Source organism: Chionomys nivalis, chromosome 1 (genome assembly GCF_950005125.1).
Source record: "Chionomys nivalis chromosome 1, mChiNiv1.1, whole genome shotgun sequence".
Lineage (NCBI taxonomy): Eukaryota > Metazoa > Chordata > Mammalia > Rodentia > Cricetidae > Chionomys > Chionomys nivalis.
In genome coordinates this window covers 199,240,043-199,267,118 of record NC_080086.1, presented here as the reverse complement: position 1 = coordinate 199,267,118, position 27,076 = coordinate 199,240,043, and the positions used below count along the sequence as shown (strand labels likewise).

The 27,076-nt window shown below is 40.2% G+C and overlaps 1 protein-coding gene across 1 annotated transcript; it reads left to right on the top strand.

The window, feature by feature from the left end:
• Positions 1–761: 761 nt before the first annotated feature.
• On the top strand, positions 762–26,204 carry Gatad1 (GATA zinc finger domain containing 1). The gene is made up of 5 exons (XM_057784972.1): positions 762–1,340; positions 1,793–1,918; positions 4,423–4,482; positions 18,192–18,375; positions 21,223–26,204. The coding sequence occupies exons 1-5, from the start codon at positions 1,107–1,109 to the stop codon at positions 21,411–21,413; spliced, it is 795 nt and encodes a 264-aa protein (XP_057640955.1). The 5' UTR covers positions 762–1,106; the 3' UTR covers positions 21,414–26,204.
• The last annotated feature ends 872 nt before the right edge of the window (positions 26,205–27,076 follow it).

Below are 27,076 nucleotides of genomic sequence, written 5' to 3'. Positions count from 1 at the left end.
GGTCGACTTCTCTGTTTTTATGCCAGTACCACGCTGTTTTCATTACTGTAGCTCTGTAATAGAGTTTGAAGTCAGGGATGGTAATGCCTCCAGAAGTGACTGAAAAAGCATGGGATAAAACCGGACTCTCTGAACATGGCGGACAATGAGAGCTGACGAGAGGCCAAGGACAATGGCACGGGGTTTTGATCCTACTTCATGTTCTGGCTTTGTGGGAGCCTAGACAGTTTGGATGTTCACCTTTCTAGATCTGGATGGAGGGGGGAGGACCTTGGACTTTCCACAGGGCAGGGAACCCTGACTGCTCTTGGGGCTGGAGAGGGAGGAGAAGAGGAGTGGGGGGAGGGGGGAAGGGGCGGGAGGAGGGGGAGGGAAATGGGAGGCGGGGAGGAGGCGGAAAAAATTTTTTTCAATAAAAAATAAATTAAAAAAAATAAAAAAAAGACTACTTAATTTATCAAACAGAAACAGAATACTCAGGTAAATTTGAGTCTCAGATAACAATTATTTTGTGAGCTACTCTCACTAAAAAATAAAAAACAAAAAATTAGTTGTTGTTCACTTGAAATTCACCTTTAACAGGAAATCTTACATTTTCCCCACTAGAAGAGTGAGTGACAGGTAATGGTAATGCCACTTTCAGCCTGAAGGCTTAGGCCGGCTACACCGATTTACCTGGCCCCGCCCCGCTCCGCCCCGCCCCGCCCCGCCCTGCCCGGGAGCCCAGCTCGTCGCCGGAAGCTCCGCCCGCCGCCGGAAGCGCCGGTGGGTGGAGGTCGGGCTTTGCTGTGCCTGCTGCCCCGTCCACCCCGGGGTCCACCTTCTGACCAGAGCTGGCTTTCCCGGGAGGTCAGGCCGAGTATCGGGCCTGCGTCCCCCGCGGGCGGCCCAGCGCCAGGGCTGGGTCCCGGGCTGCGCTAGCCCGCTTCCCGCTTGCTGGGGGCAGTGGCGGCCGCTGGACACCGGTGCGGGCGCCACAGCACCGCAGACCGTGCCTCTCCCGCTCTTCCAGACGCCGGGGTGGCGGGCCGACCCCTGGGCGGTCGGTGCAGACGACCGCCATTCCCGTGTCGCTCCGCCCGCGGGGGCCGCCCGAGCCGGCCACCATGCCGCTGGGCCTGAAGCCCACCTGCAGCGTGTGCAAGACCACGTCGTCCTCCATGTGGAAGAAGAGTCCGCAGGGCGACATCCTCTGTCACCACTGCACCGGCCGCGGCGGCGGGGGCGGCGGCGCGGGGGCGGCGGGCGGGACCGGGGTCGCCGGCGGCTTCGGCACGGCCACCCTGGCCAGCACTTCGGCCGGCCCTCCGCAGAGCAACGGGGGCGGGGGCGGCAAGCAGGTGAGCCCTCGCCCCCTGCCCGCACTGCCCGCTCCACAGGACGGTGCGTGACAAGTCAGCAGCGCGCTATGCCATAGGCCACAGTGTGGGCCAGGGCCTCTTGCTTGCTGAATCCTTGTCATTATGTTATTAATCAATTATTAGGTCGTTTAAAACGAAAGCATTAGAATTCTGTTGTGAGATATGAGGCAAACTTCTGGGGTGGCGGGGCCGTAAATTCGGTATTTTTGCTATGTGATAGTCCGTTCCCGCTTTGGCCTCCACCCACTCCTGTCCTTTTCTCTCTGGTAAGCAGCGCCACCTCTTGGGGGGTCCTTCAGAGGTTTTTACTCATCTTTGCCTTCAGATTTTAAAAGTATTTTTGACAAAGTGCATCCTTTGATCTTTGTGAAGTTATTATATTGGCTTTTCTTGAATAGTTTTAATTATTTTTTCTCAAAATTATGTAACAGAGTAAGCAAGAAATTCACAGAAGATCTGCTCGGCTCAGAAACACCAAATACAAATCTGCTCCAGCTGCTGAAAAGAAAGTTTCTACTAAAGGAAAAGGGAGAAGGCATATTTTTAAATTAAAAAACGTAAGATGATTGTGGATGGTGTGTTTACTGTAGGACGTTGTGTGTGGTGTGCTTTGCCGCTGCTTTCTCTATTCCTCGTTGAACATGGGCCCTTCTGCAATATTCTGGGGCAGCAAAGGTGAGGTTCTCCAAAAGATGAACTCTTTTTAAGAAGCCTGCTATTTATAACATTAGAAAAGCACTTTCTCTGTTTTTTCCAGCTTTTACTTTTTCATCTGGAAAATATAAAATATAAGTCTAAGAAATACTGTATAGTTTATCTCACAGTATATAAATTTGTCACATTCTCTATGCAAAAAAAGAGATTAAAATTCTTTTTTTAATATATTAAATTAGGTTATGACTCTTGATGCATAGTTAACTAAGAAAACTTTTTTCTGTCTTTTAAAGAGCTAAGCAAATAACAGAATTCATCAGTACCATGCTTGTTATAATAGCCCCAGAAAACTTATCCGTTGGTTCGTGATGAACTTGGTGGATATGAATCCAAATATTTTTCTTTTTTTTAAAAGATTTTATTTATTTATTATATGTAGTATTCTGTCTGCATATATGTTTGCATGCCAGAAGAGGACAGCAGATCTCATTATAGATGGTTGTTTGCCACCATATGGTTGCTGGGGATTGAACTCAGAACCTCTGGAAAGCCGGTCAGTGCTCTTAACTGCAGAGCCATCTCTTCAGTCCCCAGTTTTTTTTCTTACCCTGATGTATGCAGATTGTTTAAAGTCGCATGCTAGGGACGTTTGTTGTGCTAGTTTATTTCTGTACACAGGAGATAATTGTAGGTTTGGTTTAACCTCAGTTTGGTATTACTTTCAGAACAAGTATGCTTCATGTAGCAATAAACACATTACTAAAGTAGACATATTAAAGCAGAGGGGCCTGCACTGTAGACTCTTGTTTAGATATTTATTTTTATTCTGTGTGTATGAATGTTTTGCTTGCATGTATATAACAAGTACCCTCAGAGGCTAGCGTCAGATCCCTTGGCCCTAGAATTATAGACAGTTGTAGTGTGAGCTACCATTGGGGTGCAATCAACAAGTACTTACGCACTGAGCCTGTACACTGAGTACATGCAGGTGTATATGCCATGGTACATATCTGGAGATCAGAGGACAGATTTCAGGAGCTGATTCACTCCTTCTTTCCTCTGGATTCTAGTGTCCACCTCAGGCTGTCAGGCTTGCAGGGCAAGTGCTGATACACCAGCTCTCAGCCAGTGACTTTTCTTTTTTTTTTTTTTAAACAACTTCTTTTTTTTTTTTTTAAAGATTTATTTATTATGTATACAACATTCTGCCTCCATGTATGCTGACACACCAGAAGAGGGCGCCAGATCTCATGACAGATGATTGTGACCCACCATGTGGTTGCTGGGAATTGAACTCACGACCTGTGGAAGAACAGCTGGTCGCTTAACCTCTGAGCCATCTCTCCAGCCCCAGTGACTATTTTCTTAATCAAATTAATGGTTTTTATTAGTCTAAGATTTATATAATTTAGTTTTCTTTTTTTTCTTTTTTTTGGATTTTTTCGAGACAGGGTTTCTCCGTAGCTTTTGGTTCCTGTCCTGGAACTAGCTCTTGTAGACCAGGCTAGCCTCGAACTCACAGAGATCCGCCTGCCTCTGCCTCCCGAGGGCTGGGATTAAGGGCGTGCGCCACCACCGCCCGGCTATAATTTAGTTTTCTAAAACTAAGTTTTTTTTGAGTAGTCAAAACATGTTAACATATTTCAGATATATTTTCTTTGTAAGTATTCAGCCTTTGTTCTCAAGTTATTTCATCATTAATTTCTCTGCATCTTCATTCTTCAAGAATGACACAAAATCATGGGAGAGGTCATTTTTTGTGTTGTGGCGAAATTTGCATTGCAGTTTTAAAAAGGTATTTTAGTGATAGTACATTGTAGCAAATTGCTAAGAACGCCAAAGAGTTAAGGCTTGTAACAAAATTAAAAATTTTCATTTTATATTCATCTATACATATTTATAATTTCCACCCTGTTGTGCCAGTGTATTTCTGTAATTTTTTCATTAATTACAGAAAATAATTTCATTAATTTCTGTAATTAATTTCATTAATTTCTGTAATGTTAATGTCTACTAGAACTCTGAAAGAGCTCTCTGTTAGCTTTTAGCAGCATAATTAGAAATTTTACCTCTTCATCACCTTTTAAATCATTAGTAACAAATAGAGTTGGAAGTATTCAGCTGCTTCTCATCAACATTCAGGAAGTCTTTTTCTTCTTGTGTGCAAGTATGTGTGTGTGTGTACACTCTTGCTATAAACCCAGACTGGTTTAGAGCTGACCACCCTCCTGCAGCAGGTTTCCAAGGCTTGCATGTGTCCTCACCCTGTCAGAAATTTCTCCTGCTGCTTCTGTCACCAGATGACAGTGTTTTATTTTTCTCAAATGACCCAGTTCTCATATGGTTGGGGAACTGCCCATGCATGCTATATGGATACACAAATATTTTTACTTTTGTTTTCTTTTAGCCTATCAAAGCTCCTGAGTCTGTCTCAACCATAATTACTGCAGAATCAATCTTCTACAAGGTAAGCTGCTATGGCGTTACTGAGAGAGCAGTTGGGCCTGGTGTACAATATGCTACTAAGATACTGGCTTAGTGGGAACATCTCTGTGAGTTCGTGTGTGCAGAAGATGTGGTTACCCTTTTAGTTCCTTCCAAGCACCTCATCTGGAACTCAGGTAGGAGGGGATGTTGCCTATGAGAATATGATATGAAGTTGCTAAGAATTGTTCTTAAAATGCTAGTGGAGTTGTGTAAGAGTGAGCCATCCTATCCAGAGTGAAGGCATCAACAGGTGAGAAGGGCAAAGGTAGGTTATGAATGAATAGACGATGTTGACCATGTTGCCTGGTGGGTAGAGCAGGTTAGTGATTCTGAAGTACCTTAAAACAAAGCAAGAGAAAATAAAGGTAGAGATACCAGGTCTTCTGTGTAGACGTGTATGGTTGTTAGCTTGGTGTTTGGTTTTGGTCTCTTGGAGGTTAATGGAAGGGGAGTGGATCTAGGGGACAGATGAGATGCCAGGGGAACTGGGAAGAGTGGAGGGAGGAGAAACTGTGGTTGGGATGTATTGGATGGATCTGTTTTCAATAAAAAGAAGAAAAGTTTTTAAAGGTTGGGATAGAAAGATGACTCAATTAAGAGCACTGGCTGCTCTTCCAGAGGACCCAGATTCAATCCTCAGCACCCACATGGCAGCTTTCAACCATTAGTAATTCCAGTTACAGGGGTTCTAAAGCCTTCTTCTTGCCTCCCTGGACACCAGGCACACATATGGTGTACAAACTTCCGTGCTGTTAGAACACCCATACACAAAAGATGAAAATCTGAACAAGGATATCTTTAGTTGGTAAAGTAAGGTCTTGCCTGGGGCCAAAGTGATAGCCTTGACACCAGTGATGGATGTGACATCTTATTCCTTTTAAAGTGGAAGACACAGAAGGAGTTAGAACATAGAAAAGGCTTCAAGGCTGTCAGGCCTAGCATAGGCAGCAATCATTTAATTTCTTTGGTATTTGAGGCTCTGAACTGTCATGCTGGACTCAGTAGTGAGATGGTACTTGTTTTTGTACCTAACCCACCCGAACCAAATTCCTCATGGTACTCAAGTGGTTTGACCTTTAAGTGTATTTATTTTTGTTAGTTCACACATGTTTTAATCAAAAAAAAAAAAAAAAGGCGGTCATAGTGTAGCACAAATAATAAAAACCCAGAGACAGATATTGGAGTTCAGCCCAAGATCAGAACAGTGAAGCAGCCAGCCACTGGCTTTTACCTCTACGGCAGACCAAAAATGAGTGGTCCTGCTTCCACGAAGCCTCAGATTGAGACTGAGAGTGAGACCTGTCTCTTCCTGTCTTATATTCCTCTCTAGTGCTGGGATTCTTTAAGGCCTCTATGGCTAACTAGTGTGGCTGCTGGGATTGAAGGTGTGTGTGACTATTGCTTGGCCTGTATGGCTGACTGGTGTGGCTGCTTTGCACTGATCTTCAGGCAAGCTTTATTTATTAAAACACAAATAATATGCCACTATATCATAAGCCAGAATTTTTCCTATATTTCTGGAATTTAATATGTTGTTAATTGTTAAATCATAAGATAAGGTGAATGTGTGTGTGCACATGCTCAAATGCTTGCACACACAAGCATGCATCTTATGGGTTGGACAGTGAGGAACATTTTAAGTGTTTTGTTTCATTCATTCTCCTCTGGGGTGAATACTGTTTTCCTCATTTTATGGATAAGGGCACTGACTATAGAGAGATTAATTAGCTTATCCAAGATAGTGTATCTGGTAAGTCATGGAGCAAGGCAGAATGGTACTAGAATCTAAGCCCAGGAATCAGATCTTGGCTCCATTACCGTGGCAGGTGGTTATCTGAAAAAAATAAAGATTGTAAGTAGCAATTATTTTCTGAGACGAAGAATGTTAAACATTTAGTAAAGTCAATGAATGGTACAAATACTCATCATCACAACTTCAAATTTGCGTAGAACTTCTCCAGTGGTTCATATGGTGTATAGGTTAAGTCTAGAAGGTAAAAACTTAGTGTACTAGTGATTTCTTTTTTTTTTCTTCTTTTTTTTTTTTTTTTTTTTGGTTTTTCGAGACAGGGTTTCTCTGTGGTTTTGGAGCCTGTCCTGGAACTAGCTCTTGTAGACCAGGCTGGTCTCGAACTCACAGAGATCTGCCTGCCTCTGCCTCCCAAGTGCTGGGATTAAAGGCGTGCGCCACCACCGCCCGGCTTGTACTAGTGATTTCTATGTGTGTGTTAACGGAAAAAGCATGTGGAACTTGTTACTGCAAGGATCAGTCTTTTCTTATCATTATCTATTGCTATGTTTATTAAATAGTAAGACCAAAATACAGCAAAATATTCAAATAATGTTGCAGGTAGCCAGCATTGTGGACACTCTCACTAAAGAGCTGATATCATGGTGGCAAGTTCAAGAGATCAGTGTGAGCTTCTAACCTAAGCTGGAGCCCTGTTCTAGGAGGCCACTTGTTCGTTCCTGGCCTCCCAGACTCCTGAAATAATCACATAAGAAACTGTATTAACTAAATCGCTGTGTGGCCTATTAGCTCTAGCTTCTTATTGGCTAGCTGTTACATATTAATTTAACCCATTTCTATTAATCTGTGTATTGCCACGTGGTTGTGGCTTACCAGCAAAGTTTCAGTATATCTGACTCTGGCGGCGGCTCCATGTTGTCCCTCTAACTCTGTCTTACTTCTCCCCTGCTATAGGCCAAGCCAGTTCTTTATTCATTAACCAATAAAAGCAACACATAGACAAAAGGACCTCTGTAGGGGCGTAAACGACCGGCAAATAGGATTAATCAGGCTAGCTTTAATATCAGCTTTATTAAGGGGAAGAAGGGGAGAGCTTACAAAACCGAGGTTCCAACGGAGAGCAGGAAAACAGAAGGGAAGGCGGGGAGCACACCCGCAATATTTATAAGTAAATAATATCCTCAGGGGATCCCGCCCTTCAAGCAAGGTGATTGGCGGGCTTCCCCTACAGACCTCCCACACCAGACTTCCCACACCATATCCCCTTTTCTGATTAAATAAAAAGGAAGGTTTTAACTTTAGCATAGTAAAATTACATATAACAAAATAGTTATAAAGCAAAAATTACAGGGACAGTATTTATATCTACTTTATCTTTTATCATAACCAAGGAAAACTATAACTATTCTTCAACTCCATCAAAGACCCAAGAAGGATATTAATATTACCTAAGTAAACAGGAATTGTATTGTAAGCAACTTTTATTTTTTTTTTATTTTTTTTTTTAAAGTTCAGTTTCAAGTTTAATTATCTAAGGGATGTTGGGATACAAAACTGGGGTTCAAAATTATAAGATATAAGAGTTGTTAGCATAAACCTTCAAACAGCACAAGGGCACTGGCACAATAATACATATACATTACATGTATTTTGGGGCAACTGGAAATATTTTTTCCAGTTATTTATAATATTTATATAGGTATAGATGTATAAGTTAAGTTGATATGATTAGTGTGGTTGATGTTCACAAGACTTGTGGCCACGTTGTAATTTAAAATGACTGCTTTATTTAAAGTCCCTTCATCTGCCTACAAACCTATCCACTTCTTTCAAGAACATGCACAACTGGCCATCAGAGAGTCACAACTGGTAAAGCACTATGCTTATCTGCAGACCTGAAGTTTGATTTCTCTAAGATTATGAGCAATTCAGAGACATATAGTTTCACCCAGATGAGATCATTAAAAGGAGTTTGACTTTGAGTTTAAAAGATTAACTTCCTGGAAACTATCCTTGATCAAATAGCCACTGTGGAAATTCAAGGGAGATTTTGGCTGATTGATTCTTCTCAAGGGGTAAAGAGGAGGATTAGTGTCTCTGATGTTACCTCATGCTAAGATGAGTCAGGTGCTGGCAGTATTAAGAAAATCAGGAAATTAAGTAAACTCCCTTACAAAGACAATGTTGCATTTATGAAGAGGTAATGGTTTTGTAAGTCCCTGTTTTAGTTAGCATTACAGCCACTTGTATTTATAACTGATAAGAACTTGACAGATTACTGTGATTTGGTTAAGTATTTTCTCTGTCATTTGCTCCAGTGACCCACATATCTCCTCTCTCACCATGCTTGGAGAACCATCTTGGTTCCCCACAGCCCCAGAAGATGAGACAATGACTGCTAAGTGACATTCTCTCCAGGACACCACTTTCAGGATAGAGGAGGTAGTTGAAATTCATAGTAATACTATATCTTTAGAGAGCATCTTTCTCTTAGGAGCTTGCGTATTTTATAAGCTTTCAGCAGAATTCTGTGCAGGACCCAGGAACAACTTGGAACAGCAATAACCCACACAAATGCCTACAAACCTTAATGATAGGGGTCAGTGCTATCCTAGGAAGGAAATGTTTGCCTGGAGTGTAACCTTCCAGATTGATTCAAAAGCTCTCTTGACAGGCCACACTACTGATACCCAATTGTCCAAACGGCCTGAGTGGATATACCACCATGTGCCAGTTCTTGGTGACATATTAGTCCTTGACTAATCACCAATTGGCGACAAACATCCTGCATTAAATCAAATAAAAGGTTATTGTTGTGTTTTCTATTCTATCCAAACTAGTAGTTACTTTCTTTTTTTTTATTTATTTATTTTTATTCTTTTTTAATTAAAATTTCCACCTGCTCCCCATTTCCCATTCCCCTCCCCCTCCTCCCACATATTGCCCCCTCCCCCCACTCCCCTTCCCCCTATCCCCACTCCTCTTCTCCTCCCCCCACTTCATTCCCCCTCCCTCTCGATACTGAAGAGCAGTCCAAATTCCCTGCCCTGCGGGAAGACCAAGGTCCTCCCACTTCTATCTAGGTCCAGGAAGGTGAGCATCCAAACAGGCTAAGCTCCCACAAAGCCAGTTCATGTATTAGGATCGAAACCTAGTGCCATTGTCCTTGGCTTCTCATCAGCCTTCATTGTCCACCATGTTCAGAGAGTCCAGTTTCAACCCATGCTTATTCAGTCCCAGTCCAGCTGGCCTTGGTGGGCTCCCATAGATCAGTTCCACTGTCACAGTGGGTGGGTGCACCCCTCGTGGTCCTGACTTCCTTGCTCATGTTCTCCCTCCTTCTGCTCCTCATTTGGACCTTAAGAGCTCAGACCATTGCTCCAAATTGAGTCTCTGTCTCTATCTCGATCCATCGCCAGATGAAGGTTCTAAGGTGATATACAAGATATTCATCAGTATAGGATAGGGTCATTTCAGGTTCCCTCTCCACAGTTGCCCAAGGTACCAGCTGGGGACATCTCCCTGGACACCTGCGAGACCCTCTAGAGTCAAGTCTCTTGCCAACCCTAAAATGGCTCCCTTAGTTAGGATATATACTTCGCTGGTCCCGTATCCACTTTTCCTATATCCCAACCATCCCAATCCCCCAAACTCCTCCCATCCACCCCTTCTCACGTTTCTCACCCCATTTCCCCTTAGCCCCATGCCACCTCACCCGCAAGTTCCCAGTTTTTGCCCGGCAATCTTGTCTACTTCCCCTATCCAGGCAGATGACTATATGATTTTCTTTGGGTTCACTTTCTTATTTAGCTTTTCTAGGATCACAAATTATATGCTCAATGTCCTTTATTTATGGCTAGAAACCAATAATGAGTGAGTACATCCCATGTTCCTCTTTTTGGGTCTGGGATACCTCACTCAGGATAGTGTTTTCTGTATCCATCCATTTGCATGCAAAATTCAAGAAGTCATTGTTTTTTAACACTGAGTGGTACTCTAATATGTATGTATTCCACACTTTCTTCATCCATTCTTCCATTGAAGGGCATCTAGGCTGTTTCCAGGTTCTGGCTATTACAAACAATGCTGCTGTGAATATAGTTGAACAGATACTTTTGTCATATGATAAGGCATATCTTGGGTATATTCCCAAGAGTAGTATTACTGGATCTTGGGGTAGGTTGATGCCAAATTTCCTGAGAAATCGCCACACTGATTTCCAAAGTGGTTGCAGAAGTTTGCATTCCCACCAGCAATGGATGAGTGTACCCCTTTCTCCACAACCTCTCCAGCAAAGGTTATCATTGGTGTTTTTGATTTTAGCCATTCTGACAGGTGTAAGATGGTATCTCAAAGTTGTTTTAATTTGCATTTCCCTTATCGCTAGGGAGGTTGAGCATGATCTTAAGTGTCTTTTGGCCATTTGAATTTCTTCTGTTGAGAATTCTCTGTTCAGTTCAGTGCCCCATTTTTTTAATATGGTTAATTAGCATTTTAAAGTCTAGTTTCTTGAGTTCTTTATATATTTTGGAGATCAGACCTTTGTCTGTTGCAGGGTTGGTGAAGATCTTCTCCCAGTCAGTGGGTTGCCTTTTTGTCTTAGTGACAGTGTCCTTTGCTTTATAGAAGCTTCTCAGTTTCAGGAGGTCCCATTTATTCAATGATGCCGTTAATGTCTGTGCTGCTGGGGATATACGTAGGAAGTGATCTCCTGTACCCATATGTTGTAGAGTACTTCCCACTTTTTCTTCATTCAGGTTCAGTGTGTTCAGACTGATATTGAGGTCTTTAATCCATTTGGACTTGAGTTTTGTGCATGGCGATAGATACAGATCTATTTTCATTCTTCTACAGGTTGACAACCAGTTATGCCAGCACCATTTGTTGAAGATGCTCTCTTTTTTCCATTGAATACTTTTAGCTCCTTTATCAAAAATCAGGTGTTCATAGGTTTGTGGGTTAAAATCCGGGTCTTCTACTCGGTTCCATTGATCGACTTCTCTGTTTTTATGCCAATACCAAGCTGTTTTCAATACTGAAGCTCTGTAATAGAGTTTGAAGTCAGGGATGGTAATGCCTCCAGACGATCCTTTATTATATAAGATTGTTTTGGCTATCCTGGGTTTTTTGTTTTTCCATATAAAGTTGATTAATGTCCTTTCAAGATCTGTGAAGAATTTTGATGGGATTTTAATGGGGATTGCATTGAATCTATAAATTGCCCTTGGTAGAATTGTCATTTTTACTATGTTGATCCTCCCAATCCAAGAACAAGGGAGATCCTTCCATTTTCTGGTATCATCCTCAATTTCTTTCTTCAAAGACTTAAAGTTCTTGTCAAATAGATCCTTCACTTCCTTGGTTAGAGTTACCCCAAGATATTTTATGCTATTTGTGGCTATCGTGAAAGGTGATGCTTCTCTGATTTCCATCTCTGCTTCCTTATCCTTTGTGTATAGGAGGGCAACAGATTTTTTGGAGTTGATCTTGTATCCTGCCACGCTACTAAAGGTGTTTATCAGCTGTAGGAGTTCTTTGCTGGAGGTTTTGGGGTCGCTTATGTACACTATCATATCATCTGCAAATAATGAAAGTTTAACTTCTTCCTTTCCAATTTGAATCCCTTTGATCCCTTTATGTTGTCTTATTGCTATTGCTAGAATTTCAAGCACTATATTAAAGAGGTATGGTGAGAGTGGACAGCCTTGTCATGTTCCTGATTTTAGTGGAATAGCTTTGAGTTTCTCTCCATTTAATTTGATGTTAGCTATCAGCTTGCTATAAATAGCTTTTAGTATAGTTAGGTACGACCCTTGTATCCCTAATCTCTCTAAGACCTTTATCATAAAGGGATGTTGAATTTTGTCAAATGCTTTTTCAGCATCTAATGAAATGATCATATGTTTTTTTTCTTTCAGTTTATTTATATGATGGATTACATTGATAGATTTTCGTATGTTGAACCAGCCCTGCATCTCTGGGATGAAGCCTACTTGATCATAATGGATAATTTTTCTAATGTGTTCTTGGATTCGGTTTGCCAGTATTTTATTGAGGATTTTCGCATTGATTGTTCATGAGTGAGATTGGCCTGTAGTTCTCTTTCTTGGTTGTGTCTTTGTGTGGTTTTGGTATCAGAGTAACTGCAGCTTCATAAAAGGAATTTGGCAATGACTTCTCTGTTTCTATATTGTGAAATACATTAAGGAGTATAGGTATTAGGTCTTCTTGGAAGTTCTGGTAGAATTCTGCATTGAAGCCGTCTGAACCTGGGCTTTTTTTGGTAGGGAGGTTTTTTATAACAACTTCTAATTCTTCACGACTAACAGGTCTATTTAGATTGTTCACCTGGTCCTGGTTTAACTTTGGTATATGGTACTTATCTAAAAAAGTGTCCATTTCTTTTACTTTTTCCAATTTTGTGGCATAGAGGCTTTTGTAGTAAGATCTAATGATTCTCTGAATTTCCTCTGTGTCTGTGGTTATGTCTCCCTTTTCATTTCTGATCTTGTTAATTTGCGTATTCTCTCTCTGCTGTTTGATTAGTTTGGATAGGGGTTTATCAATCTTGTTGATTTTCTCCAAGAACCAACTTTTTGTTTCATTGATTCTTTGGATTGTTTTCTGTGTTTCTATTTTGTTGATTTCAGCCCTCAGTTTGATTATTTCCAGGCTTCTACTTCTCCTAGGTGAGTCTGCTTCTTTTTTTTCTAGAGCTTTCAGGTGGGCTATTAAGTCTCCAATGTGCTTTCTCCGTTTTCTTTAAGTGGACACTTAATGCTATGAACTTTCCTCTTAGCACTGCTTTCATAGTGTCCCATAGGTTTGAGTATGTTGAGTCTTCGTTTTCATTGAATTCAAGAAAGACTTTAATTTCTCTATTTCTTCCTTGATCCAGGTGTGGTTCAGTAGTTGACTGTCCAGTTTCCATGAGTTCGTAGGCTTTCTGGGGATAGCATTGTTGTTGAGTTCTAACTTTAATCCATGGTGATCTGATAAGACACAGGTGGTTACCAATATTTTTTTGTAACTGTGTAAGTTTTCTTTGTTACCGAGTATGTGGTCTGTTTTCGAGAACGTTCCATGAGCTGCAGAGAAGAAGGTATATTTTTCCTATTTGGGTGGTATGTTCTATAGATGTCTGTTAAGTCCATTTGATTCATTACGTCCCTTAATCCTCTTATTTCTCTGTTAGGTTTCTGTCTGATTGACCTGTCCATTGGTGAGAGAGGAGTGTTGAAATCTCCTATTATTAGTGTGTGTGGTTTGATGACTGCCTTGAGTTTTAGTAATGTTTCTTTTATATAAGTGGGTGCTTTTATATTAGGGGCATTGATATTCAGGATTGAGACTTCATCCTGATGAATTTTTCCTGTTATGAGTAAAAAATGTCCCTCTCCATCTCTTCTGATTGATTTTAGTTTGAAGTCAACTTTGTTAGAAATTAGTATGGCCACACCTGCTTGTTTCTTAGGTCCGTTTGATTGATAAACCTTTTCCCAGCCCTTTACTCTGAGTAGATGTCTGTCTTTGTGGTTGAGGTGTGTTTCTTGTAAACAGTAGAATGTTGGATCCTGTTTTCGTATCCAATCTCTTAGCCTGTGCCTCTTTATAGGTGAGTTGAGTCCATTGATATTAAGTGATATTAATGACCAATGGTTGTTAACTCCGGTCATATTTTCTTTCTTTCTTTCTTTTTTTTTTTGGTAGTAGAGTTTGTGTGTTTCCCTTCTTCAAGTTGTGCTGGTGAAGGGTCATTAGATGTCTGAGTTATTGTGGGCATTGTTGGTTCCTTGGGTTGTGATTTTTCTTCAATTACTTTCTGTAAGGCTGGATTTGTGGCTACGTATTGTTTAAATTTGTTTTTATCCTGGAAAATTTTGTTTTCTCCATTTATAGTAAACGAAAGCTTGGCTGGGTATAGTAGTCTGGGCTTGCATCCATGGTCTCTTAGTTTCTGCAGTACATCTATCCAGGACCTTCTGGCTTTCATGGTTTCCATAGAGAAGTCAGGTGTAAGTCTGATAGGTTTACCTTTATAAGTAACTTGACCTTTTTCCTTTGCAGCTCTTAATATTCTTTCTTTATTCTGTATGTTTTGTGTTTTGATTATTATATGACGAGGAGATTTTTTTTTTTTTTGATCCAGTCTATTCGGTGTTCTGTATGCTTCTTGGACCTTCAAAGGAATGTCTTTCTTAAGGTTGGGAAAGTTTTCTTCTATAATTTTATTAAATATATTTTCTGGACCATTGAGCTGTACTTCTCCTTCTTGTATCCCTATTATTCTTAGGTTTGGTCTTTTTATTGTGTCCCAGATTTCCTGAATGTTTTGTGATGAGAATTTGTTGGATTTGCTGTTTTCTTTGATCAGTGTGTTTATTTTCTCTATGGTATCTTCAGTGTCTGAGATTCTTTCTTCTATCTCTTGTAATCTGTTGGTAGTACTTGTCTCTGTAGTTCCTGTTCGTTTATCCAAATTTTCCATCTCCATCCTTCCCTCAGTTTGTGTTTTCTTTATTACTTCCACTTCATTCTTCAAGTCTTGAACCGTTTCCCTTACCTGTTTGATTACTTTTTCTTGTTTCTCTTGGTTTTCTTGGGTAACTTTGAGAGATTTATTCATTTCCTCTACCTTTTTGCTCCATCAAATCACATTAGTCTGGAATTAATCCATAGGTTCTCATCCTCTGTGGAAACAAAAGCAGAAAGTCTTTTCCAAAGCAACAATCCTTAGATCTAAATTTTGGAGTCAAGATACCCTTAAAATATATAGGTTGGTTTAACTTAGCAGCCCATCCAATGAAATTTCTCTCTGTACTTAGCTCATTCACAGTCAAAAAATTCAAAGAAAACACAATGATATACATAATCTAGACTCTCTGTGTATTTTTAATCTTTACATGGCTTATTTTTCTTTATTTCTATTATTTTTTCTGCAAGTTTAATATTTTATTATCTTTACTCCTTTAATCTGTGACTGTCTGCACTCTTTTATATTATACTTACTGTCACTTACTCTTTTTCTTCTCTCTCCTAATCTTATGCACATTTTTTAAACACAGTGTGTCTCATTTAGAGGTCTTTTGTATCTGAATCTGTTATATTGTGTATCTGAAATCCTTTTCTGTCTAAGAGCATTTCTTAAAATGCTAAGCGCCTCTTAAAAAGCCAAGCTGTGGCATGACTAGGAACAAGGCTGCTTTGCCTTTTAGCTCCACCCAGTCGAACATGGCGAGTGCATGTTCAATGCCTCTGCAAGTCTCGAACACTGCCCCAGTTCCAAGTATGCAGCAGGTCTACGTTGAGCCATTAATCAGTTTGTAACACACTGCTTACAAACCCCATTTAAATGTTCCTTGGCTGGACCTCCTAAAAGAGTCAGAGCCATTTGTCCTGGTGAACCAGGATGCCGCCATTTTGAAACCATTTTTTTTCTAGTACCACTGAATCAGGAAATCCTCTCTTAAAGGAGCTGCAGCACACCGCCAGCCAGAAAAAAAAAATGTGGTTAAGCTTTGTTTTTTTGTGTCTAGAATTCCTTTCCAAGCTTTCTCTGGTTTTACATGGATGTAGTGAGCCACATTGGTGTGCCAATTTGTTCTGACATATGAGAGAGAGGGACTGGAGAGGTGGGACAGTGGTTAAAAGCATGTACTGCTCTCTTAGAGGACGTGAGTTTTCAGTTCCCAGCACCTACATCTAGCCAATCGCAAGTAACTATATTTCAACTCCAGAGATTAAGATGCCTTTGTCCTCTGTGACACCTGCATTCACATGCACATGTGTACACACACAATTTAAAAATAATAAAAATATGAATATGAGAAATGAATGTGAGTCACTAGTATTGGCAGGCAGGAATGTGGGTGTGGAGGAAGCAGAATGGTTAAGTGACCTTTCTGGATGCTGCATGAACTCAGTGTGGTTGTTCCCAGTCCAGTGTTCCTGGACACGTTTACCTCGTTTCTCTCTGTCAGCAAATGGAGAGCGTCTTCCTGATGTTTGTTGGACTCTATGGTAGTCTCCCCTCACTACTGGTTATTGCTGTTAATCTGTTACTCCAATTATAGATTAAACTGTATCATAAGTATGGATATATAGGAAGAAATTTTGTAGTGCCCAAAGTAGCAGTATACAAGATTTCAGGTATCTCTTAGGGTATTAGAATGTATGCCCGGCATAAGGGGAGACTGCTGTACAAACCTCATGTGGGAGGTAGTGCTTGTCATTGACTTTTCACTAACACCTTATCTTGGCATCATAGCTTTATTTTCACACTGTTACATATTTGTAATTCATATTCAGCATATATCTGAGTACCTATGATAAACAAATATAATTTTATAATTTGGGGGAAATTTTATATATGAATATAGCAGATAACAGACATAAACTTTATCTGATAAGTAGCTAGAACTTTGGAGTAGTAGGGCAGGGAAAGATCAGCTGACAATAGCATTGAACCAGTAAGCAGTAGATTGTAGCGTACATTCACAGTACACATTCACTGGGTCCCAGATGTGAGTCACTTCAGACAAATGAACAAGCATCCACGAAGAGAATCCCTGCTCTATCAGATGCCCAGGTTGCAATTGAGTCACTGGAAGTGTTCATTTAGAATTTTTTTATGGTTAAATTTCATGTATCTGAGCAGCTTTCACTGCTACCAAAGCCTTGTTTCAAGGAAAACACACATTGTTCCTACAGTTGAGGACTACACACACTTAAGGAAAGTTCTACAGATCATAAAATTCGAAGGATATTCAAAGGTGAAATTTTTCAAGTTCAAGATCTAGGTCAGAGAGCCGGGCGGTGGTGGCGCACGCCTTTAATCCCAGTACTTGGGAGGCAGAGGCAGGCGGATCTCTGTGAGTTCGAGACCAGCCTGGTCTACAGAGCTAGTTCCAGGACAGGCTCCAAAACCACAGAGAAACCCTGTCTCGAAAAACAAAAACAAAAACAAACAAACAAACAAAAAGATCTATGGCAGAGGACCTGGGATGGGTAGTGGAGGCCTAGAGGTTAGATATAAAGTAGAACAGGAAATGAATTATGTCATAGTCGTATTGTTGGGAAGATGTAAACCAGAGTTTGAGACATGTGTTGTAATTGAGGGTAAACACATCCTGAATGCTAATTATAATTTTTAGAAAGGTTTTCATTTCTTTTGGATTGAGCTTACCATATTTGTTTTCTTTGAATAGACAACTGGGGAGGGCAATGTGTCTCACCAAGCAAATGCTGATTTTTAAGGTAGTACAGGAAAAATCACTAAGCTAGTTAGTGTAGATGCATAGTTTGCAGTTTCTGCCTTATGTGGACTTTAGCAATAAGTTTCTACGGCTTAATGGCTGTTTTGTTTTTTTTAAAGTAGGGATAGTATAGAGGATTTTTACGTCAGTGAAAGTACTCAATGATGCGATCCTAAGATCCATGTTATACATGTCCTGAGCCCACAGATAACCAAGAGTAGGGTTAATTTATGATGTTTGTATCATGACGTGTGTAGGTGCATCAGTTGCCATAAGTGATTCACTCTAATAATGGGGACATGGATAATGGAAGATGCTGTGTGTGTGCCAGGTAAGGAGACTAGGGGAAATTCCCTAGCTCTACCTTCTATGATTTTGTTGTGAATTCAAAATCATTCCTAAAAGTGAAGTCTTTTCTTTTAAAAGTAGAGGTCGTATTTTCATGATACAAAGTAAAAGAATTTATATGAAGAAATACTTCCCTTGTTGCAAATTGTCATATATGTGTGTATATTATTATTTTTAATAACTCTTTTCATTGAGAAATGAAACAAGTGTCAACATAATGTGCTCAGACCTTATTTTTTTTTCTACTTTGAAATTTTACTTGCTGATTAATGAAATTTTGTTAATGGTTGTGATCTGTTACTATTTTAATACAAGATTATCTTCTCTTCCCCCCAGGGAGTATACTACCAGATTGGTGATGTTGTTTCTGTGATTGACGAGCAGGATGGAAAGGCGTACTATGCTCAGATCAGGGGTTTTGTTCAGGACCAGTACTGCGAGAAGAGCGCTGCACTGACGTGGCTCATTCCCACGCTCGCCAGCCCCAGGGACCAGTTCGATCCTGCATCCTATATAATAGGTAAATGGCACAGCTTCTTAAATTTAGTTAATTCTTCTGTTTTATAAAAGAATGTGTTAGTCTGTGAGCTGTCAGCAGAATGCTACAAGCTTTTCTGAAGTGTGGAAGTCAGAGCAAGGTCTGTTAAGATGGCTGTTTCCTGGCTTAGAGGTGGCCGCCCTTGGCTGTGTTCCCCATGGTCTTTTTTTCTGTGTGTGTACATTGAAAGAGAGCTCTCCATTACCATTTATAAGGACACCAGCCTCCTCCCCCACCCCAAGTACCAAAATAGAATATTTTATTTTTAAATGTAATCATGGTTTTATAAAAACATCTTGCCACATTTGTTTTTTTCATTGTAAAATAGTATTCTACTATCTGTTGTCATAGAGGGGCACATGTATGAGCTTAGTTGTTTGCTGCCTGTCACCCTCTCATTTTGCTTTTTTTAAATTTATTAATTGCTTCATTTAATTTACATCCTGATCACAGTTTCCCCTCCCTCCTCCTCCCTCTCTCCTTAGACTCCAACCTTGCATAGCCCTCATTCATTCCTACTCCATTTCTGTTCAAGACGAGCAGGCCTCCTGTGGATGTCAAAAAGCTTGGCATATCAAGTTGTGGTAGGACTAGCTCCTCCCCATGTATTAAGGCTGGGCAAGACAATCCAGTATGAGGAGAAGGGTCCCAAAAGCCAGCGAAAGGTCAGAGACAGCCCCTGCTTCCACTGTTAGGAGTCCCCCAAGAAGAATAACCTACATAACTGTCACTTATATGTAGAGGGCCTAGGGTCAGTCCCATGCAGGCTCCCTCATTGAAGGGCATCAGTCTTAGGAGATAGGGATCTACTTTATTATTATTATTATTATTATTATTTATTAATTATTTTTTTTCCAACCCAATCACAATTTTCCCTCCCTCCCTCCTCTCCTCTCAATCCCTCCCACCAACCCCAGCCCCAATCCACTCCTCTTCCTTTCTCTTCAGAAAAGGGCAGGCCTCCTATTGATATCAGTCAGCCATGTCATAACAAGTTGCAATGAGACTAGGCACCTCCTGTCCTTTTAAGGCTGGATGAGGCAACATAGTAGGAAAAAGAGTCCCAAAAGCAGATAATGAGTCAGAGACAATCCTTGCTCCCACTGTTAGGAGTCCCGCAAGAAAACCAAGCTACACAACTGTAACATATGTGCAGAGGGCCTAGGTCTGATCTATGCAAACTCTAGTTAACAGTTTAGTCTCTGTGAGCCCCTATGAGCCCAGGATAGATTATTCTGTGCCTTTGTGATGTCCTTGAGCTCTCTGGCTCCCATAATCCTTCACAATTTTAATTAAAGTACAATTATATTATTTTTTCCTTTCCTTCCTCTAGATCTCCCATGTACCTCACCCCAGTCTTTCTCAAATTCATGACTCTACTTTTTTATTGTTAATTATTTAATTGCTATGTATATTAATGTATATTCCTAAATACATAAATACAGCCTGCTCAGTCTGTTTCCTCTTACTTTAGTCCTGTGATCTCAGGACTGACCACTTGGTAGTAGATGACCAAATGTGGGGCAGGAGAGGGGTCTTAGTTACTGTTCTGTTGCTGTGAGGAAACACCATGACCACTCTCGCTCTCAGTACTCTCAGTTGTCTAAAGTTGAGGCGCCCACTCTTTTGGCTTTATTTGACCTGTCTGATGGTTCCATCTTCAGCACATAACATATAAAGACAGACCATATGAATTTAGAGGCTTGAGAACACAGTTTAATCAGAATAAAAAATGTAAATATTAGTAAGTACGAAAGAGTAGAGAGCATTGTAGGCATTTTATATAGTTGGTATTTGGCTGTCTTTTGTTAGTGTGGGTTAGAACAAGGTGTACCGACTAGAACATATGTGTGAGATTTGTTTGTGTGACCCAGGCCTACATTTTATGAAAGGAATTACACAAGAACGTAGATTATATAGGTTACCTATGAAATTACTCAAAAATGATTTCTAAAAGAAATTTCCTACTTATGTCTAAAAACTAAATTCTCAGAATATGTCCTCTCTACACAGCATTTTATTATTTAAGAACAATCATTGATGGTTGAAGTAGCACGCTATACTCAGTTGATCATTCAAAAGATAAAATACAAATAATACTCCATAAATGACTAGCTAGCATGATTCTGAGTGTTCAGTTTTCTTTAATTATTCTGTGCTGTTTATTTCTGTAATGGGCATGCATTTCTTTTGCATCCCAAAGGAGAGACATTTCTTTTAGTGAGAACTCCAAGGACAGCTAATATCCCACTATTATTCTTACTCGTGTGCCAAACTGGTTATGTGACAGACATATCTGTGCCCATAAATATGGAACCAGCAGAAGCCAATATATTCTGAATCATTCTGGGCTCCTCTCTCACTTGCTTTTCATGGTCCCCAAAGTCTGAGAGTCTTCTGTGCACTACAGTGATGTCACATGGTGGGAGAGTCTAGCACAAGCTCAGAAGTTAGGCTACTGGCCTTTTTAGCCCCTTCACTTCACTGTTGTTTAATCTGTCTTTCCTTATTGTACTTACACGTAAAATAGGAAAAAATAGTGCCCATCAGGACATTGTGAGGAGTTAGTGTGGGTAGATGTAAAGTACCTAGGACAGCATTGGCTTCATAAACCGGGAATATTCAGTATTGTAGGATGCTGTTTTTCTTCATCATTTGAAGTGGAGTAAACAGTGGAGTGTGACTTCAGAACCTTCAGAGATAGTCCAAGGGTTAATGTCAAGGTATAGCATCCTGAGTGCTTCCTCTTAGTGTCTAAGAATGCTAACATTTCATAAAAATGAAATGTGTTCAAAACTGTGTTTAACTTTTCCATTGGCTGCCTCTTAGGGCCAGAGGAAGATCTTCCAAGGAAGATGGAATACCTGGAATTTGTCTGCCACGCACCTTCTGAGTATTTCAAGTCAAGGTCATCTCCATTTCCTACGGTTCCCACCAGACCAGAGAAGGGCTACATATGGACTCATGTTGGACCTACTCCTGCAATAGCTATTAAGGAAACAGTTGCCAACCACTTATAGCTACAAAATCAAACCTGGGGCATGTTTAGTTAGCATGTATGAGGCTTTGGGTTTAATCCTCAGAACATACATACACACCCAGAAATAAAAGCAGATTTCCATTTTTCTTATGAGATATTCCACACATTTTTCTCTTTAAACTTTTCTTCTTTACATTTTTGAGACAGGCGTAGTCAAGGCTGGCCTGACCTTGAGATCTCCCTGCCTCATGCTTCTTGAGTGCTGGGATTACAGATGTGTTGCGCCATGGCTGGTTAATGCCAGATAATTTCATGAAGCTCCTGCATAGAAACATGGCTTGAGGAATTTTTAATCCTACAACCCCTAATTACTAGCTTGTTTAATGCCTGTTGCTTAAAAAATAATAGGGTGGAAAAAGAATAAATTTGAAGTTTAATATTAAATTCCATGCTTATTTTCCCAGACAAAAGTGGCAGATACTAGGGAAACCATTAGAAACATGAAGTGTTTATTTTTCTTCACAATTTATTTCTAGAAACTCATAAGGCAAATTGTATTTTTGTATAGATGCAAAACATTGAGTTTTGTTTTTGTTTATTCCCTCTCAAGACAGAGTTTCTCTGTGTAGCCCTGGCTGTCCTAGAACTCACTCTGTAGACCAGGGTGGCCTTGAACTCACAGAGATCTGCACGCCTCTGCCTCCCGAGTACTGGGATTAAAGGTGTGCACCACTACACCTGGCTTACATTTTAGATTTTGATCAAGCACTAAATAAAAATGTGACCAGTATGTTTCCCAAAGCTACACAATCATTGTTCCTTCTCCGGAAGCAGACCTAAGCTGCTTTAGTCATAAAGAAAGCAATTGGTAGGTGATTTTATTAGCCCTGACTCTTTAAAACTTTCATCTCATGCTCTCAGATAAACTGCCTTTTACTGTTAACATCTGCGCTCCTGTGAGGTAGTTCTTCAGTCGTGCCTTTGATCCACGGCATAGGCATCCCCTCTTTCCACATAGGCAGCAGCACCTGTAATAATTTTCTGACTATTGTTAGGATAGTGACTGGTGACTGACTATCTTGGAAGTAACTAATACTAGGTCATTAGTTTTGATAGTGAAGACTCAGAGTTAAACCATTTGCTGAGGTCTCATGGTGTGCCTCCCCTGCAAACGCCTGTTGTGTATGTTTCAAGTGTAGTTTGGTCACATAATGGGGAAGGAGTGGGCAGGCACCCACTTGCTGTCTCTGTCCTGATCTATCCAGACAGATGTTTTTAACCACAGGAATTTATGAGAATTTGATTTGATATTAATGATTTTCATCAGGACTCTTTACCCTTTTTTATAGCCCCAAAGTTGGGAAGAAGAATCTGTCTACTTTAAAAGCTTATTCCTACAGTAAATAGCCAGGCAGTGGTGGCACATGCCTTTAATCTCAACTCTCAGGAAGCAGAGGCAGGCAGATCTCTGTGAGTTCGAGGCCAGCCTGGTTGACAGAGCAAGTTCCAGGACAGACTCCAAAGCTACAAAGAAACTCTATCTTGAAAATTTCAGAAAAACAACAAAACAAAACACAAAAGCGTTTTTGGTGAATATTGTTGGAAATGACTTTCTAAATGTTAATATTCCAGTTTGGGATTAAAATATATTTTTATAATGGGTTTATTTTGGATTTCTTTATTAATTTCGGTTGAACTACTTAAATAGGAAATAGGATGCCTCTCCCAAGATGGTATTAAATTGAAACATCAATCTTGTTGTACTTGAAATTCAAAGTAGAAAAGATTCATCATCCATAAGTAACAGAATTTAGAAAAATTAAAGATTGACTTATTGATAAAAATGAACATTTAACATTTATTTAAATTAAGGCATTTAAAAATCCAAATTAGGCTGGACAGTGGTGGCACACCCCTTTAATCCCAGCACTTTGGAGGCAGAGAGGCAGATCTTTGAGCTCAAGGCCAACCTGGTCTACAGAATGAGTTCCAAGACAGCCAGGCTACACAAAGATTCTGTGTCAAAACAAACAAAACTGAGCAGATACATGTCTTTAATCTCAGCACTCAAGTGGCAGAGGCAAGAGGATTTCTATCAATTCAAGGCTAGCTTGGTCTACATAGCAAGTTCCAGACCTAGCCAGCACTACACAGAGACTCTCTAAGAAAATAAGCAAAATCCAAGACCATTTTTTATTCTGACCATTTCTTTATAAATTGGTAGAAGTATCTTTTATAGTATATTGAATTTTCATTTTCCTAACAACCAACTCGAGTGATTGTCATTGTTTAGTATTGATGATGTCTGAAGCTTGCCCTGGTAGACCTTGCCAGTGTCCCCCACCTACCTCCCTCTTCCCAGTTACCATCATACTATCTGACGCCTACCCTTCTTGTTATCCTGGTGGCGTGCCCTTGTTCATACTGCTCAGTTTTACTCTACTGAAGATTTTCCCAAGGTTCTTGTTAGATTTTTGTGGTTCAACAGATCAAACCTGGGGTTTCATACAGTCTGGGCAGGTGCTCTGCTATTGAGCTACATCCCCACCCCAAAGCCCTTAAATTCTGTCTTCATGCAGCCTTTTCAGAGCCCCTGGCCTCTAGAAATCGGTCTAACCTTTTTTTGTGATTGCATTTTACTTTGGATTTCTGTGATCCCATTCCTACCCTAAAGGAGTGTTTCTCTGTGTGCAGAGGGTGTGTGTGTGTGTGTGTGTGTCTGTGTGTGTGTGTGTGTTTATTCATCTGGGGTTTCCATGATACCCAATTTAGGTCCTCAGTAATGGGAATTGTTTAGTGTAGAATTTAAATTAGGTCCTGTTAAAGTAACAGTAGACAGTTGATTGATGCTAGGCCATGACAACAGGATTAACTTTATATTCTCCTGTGAATAATCAAATGAAGCAAAGTTTCACATTGTTATGTTTCTAGTTAGTAGTAGATTATTTTAACTTATTTAAAAAGATGAACCTTACACATGAATATTTGAGAAAACTATCTCAGCCTATCCTAGTTCTTGGCTATGAATTTTTCCAGAATTTATGTAAGTTCTCCTTCAGCAGTATGAATCGGGAGAGATGGTAGCTCAGTTGGTAAAGTCCTTTCATTGTAAACAAGGACCCAAGTTTGAGCCTCATAACCCATGTACCAAAGCTAGGCATGGTGGCACATGTATTCTCATTGCTGGGAAGGTGGAGAGAGGTAGAGCCCTAAGGCTTCCAGCCTAGCAAGAAAGCCTGACTTAAAAACAGATGAACAGGTCCTAGAAATGACATTGAAGTTGTGCTTTGACCTTTACACACATGCAGACATACACATTCATGCACACATACATACATTGCATATGCATGAATCAAGCTGAGTGGGATGCATGTACCTGTAATCCTACTTGGGAGGCCAAGGTTCAAGAGTTTAAGGCTCATCTTGGCTACAAAGCAAGGCACCATCTCATTAAGGAAAAGCGGGGGAGAAGTAAGGTGGATCGGTACATGCAGTTGTAAGCCTGCAACATGAGTTCTAACACCAGAAAGAAAAGGTGAAAATTACCAGTTACACAGAACTGACCATTGACTTCCACATATGCCCTGTGGCATACAGGCCCTCCATTTATACACATACATCATGTGTGCACAATAATAAGTTTTAAGAGAAAGGGTTTAAGTCATTGGTGGTTTGAATAAAAATGGCCTCTATAAACTCAAATTCATTAGTCACCTGGGAGTGACATCTGAGAAGTATTAGGAGGTGTGGCTTGATTGAAGAGGGTGTGAACTTGTTAGAGAAAGTGTGATACTGGGGATGGGTTTTGAGGTTTCAAAGACCCAGGCCCAGTGTCTTTCTCTGCTTAAGGATTGGGATGTAGATTTCAGCTACTCCAGTGTCATCCTCCCCGCCATGATGGACTAAGCCTCTGAAACTGTATGCAAGCCCCCAATTAAATTTTGCTGTCTTTTATTTATAAGAGTTTTCTTGGTCATGATGTCTCTTCAAAGGAGAGTGACTAAGACAATCACAATTCCATTTTGGCAATAAGCAGGTAAAATGTGCACAATGGATAGAAAATTGTTTATTTGATGATTTGTGTTGCCTGTGCCTACATGGATACATTGCACACTTTCAGAATTAAGTTTTATTGTGGACCAGAAAAAAAAGAGAGGCTTTATCGTAATTTTCCTGACCATGCTTGGGTGTTTTGTTTTTTCAAATGGTCTTAATAGTTTTTGTTTGTTTGCTTGTTTGGTTGGTTAGCTGTTTTGAGACAAGGCCTTATGTAGCCCAGGCTGGCCCCAAGCTTGCTATGTAATTGTGTATGACTTTGCATTACTGACTCTCCAGTTTCCCCCAATAGGTTAAGAGAAGAAATCACATTTAAAGAGAGAAAACTCTCTTGTTAGCAAGTTTATAAAACAAGTTCTAGAATCATATAATATTTGGTTCATTAAGTAATCTACTAATGATGCTATGCTTTCTATGCTTTAAGTATTTAAATACATATGACATCAAATTGTGGTTAAATATTTTGAAAATCAGTGGTTTAGTTGTATACATTTTAACACTAATGAAATTGGTTAGAGCAAATTATCTAGTATTTCTTCATTTCAACATAGTACCTGAAATTCTGGATAGTATTTCCATGTCAATGTGTAGTTAATGGTATTTGTTATGATGCCATATTCCTTTGTTTTTTGTTATTGACTTGTTAGACCCATAGACTAAGCCATAGACTAATTTTACACGAGATGAAAAATAATCCAAGTCATAGTGCCTAAGATATTAGTGGCATAATGATACTGTCCAATGCCTTAACGTTCTAGTTCCCTTTTTCTTAAAAATGGACGTGCCAGGCTACAGAGATGGTTCCACAGTTAAGCATGAAGGACATAGGTTCAGTTCCCAAGAGTCACATGGTGGCTCACAATCTTCTGTAACTCCATCTCCTGGGTATCTGACACCCTCTTCTGGATTTTGGGCACCAGGCACACACAGCACACAGACATACATACAGGTAAACACTCATAAAAAATAAATCATTAAAAAAAAGAAATGTTCATTTACTTTTAGAGTCTATGCTTATGCTACCTCTTAAAAGTATTGTAGTTGGCCAGTTTCCATTCCTTTTACAATTTCAAGTGATTTTGAATTGAACTATGCTAATCTTTAATAGCTATGGCTAAGATACAGTTAACCTTGACTATACTTGTATGGTCTACCAGTCTCCTTGGAACAGAGGAAACATCAATTCACACATGTAAGGAGGACTAAGGACTGGGAAGATAAGTAAAATTCAGTCTCCAGCACCCACATAAAAGGAAGGGTGTGGTGTAGGAGGGCCTTCTGTCTATGTGTTGCTTTCATTAATGAGTAAAGAAACTGTCTTGGCTTGTTGATAGGGCAGAACTTAGGTAGGTGGGGAAGATGGGACTGAATTCTGGGAGGAAGAAAGCAGAGTGAGAGAGAGAGACACCATGGAGCCAACAGAGACAGACACAGAATCTTGCCGGTAAGCCACAACCATGTGGCGATACACAGATTACTAGAAATGGGTTAAATTAAGATGTAAGAGTTAGCCAATAAGAAGGTAGAGCCAAGCAGTGTTTTAATGAATACAGTTTCTGTGTGATTATTTCGGGGCTGAGCAACCAGGTGGCCAGGACGAACAAGCAGTCTTCCTGTTACAAGGGTGTGGTGGTGTGTACTTGTAGT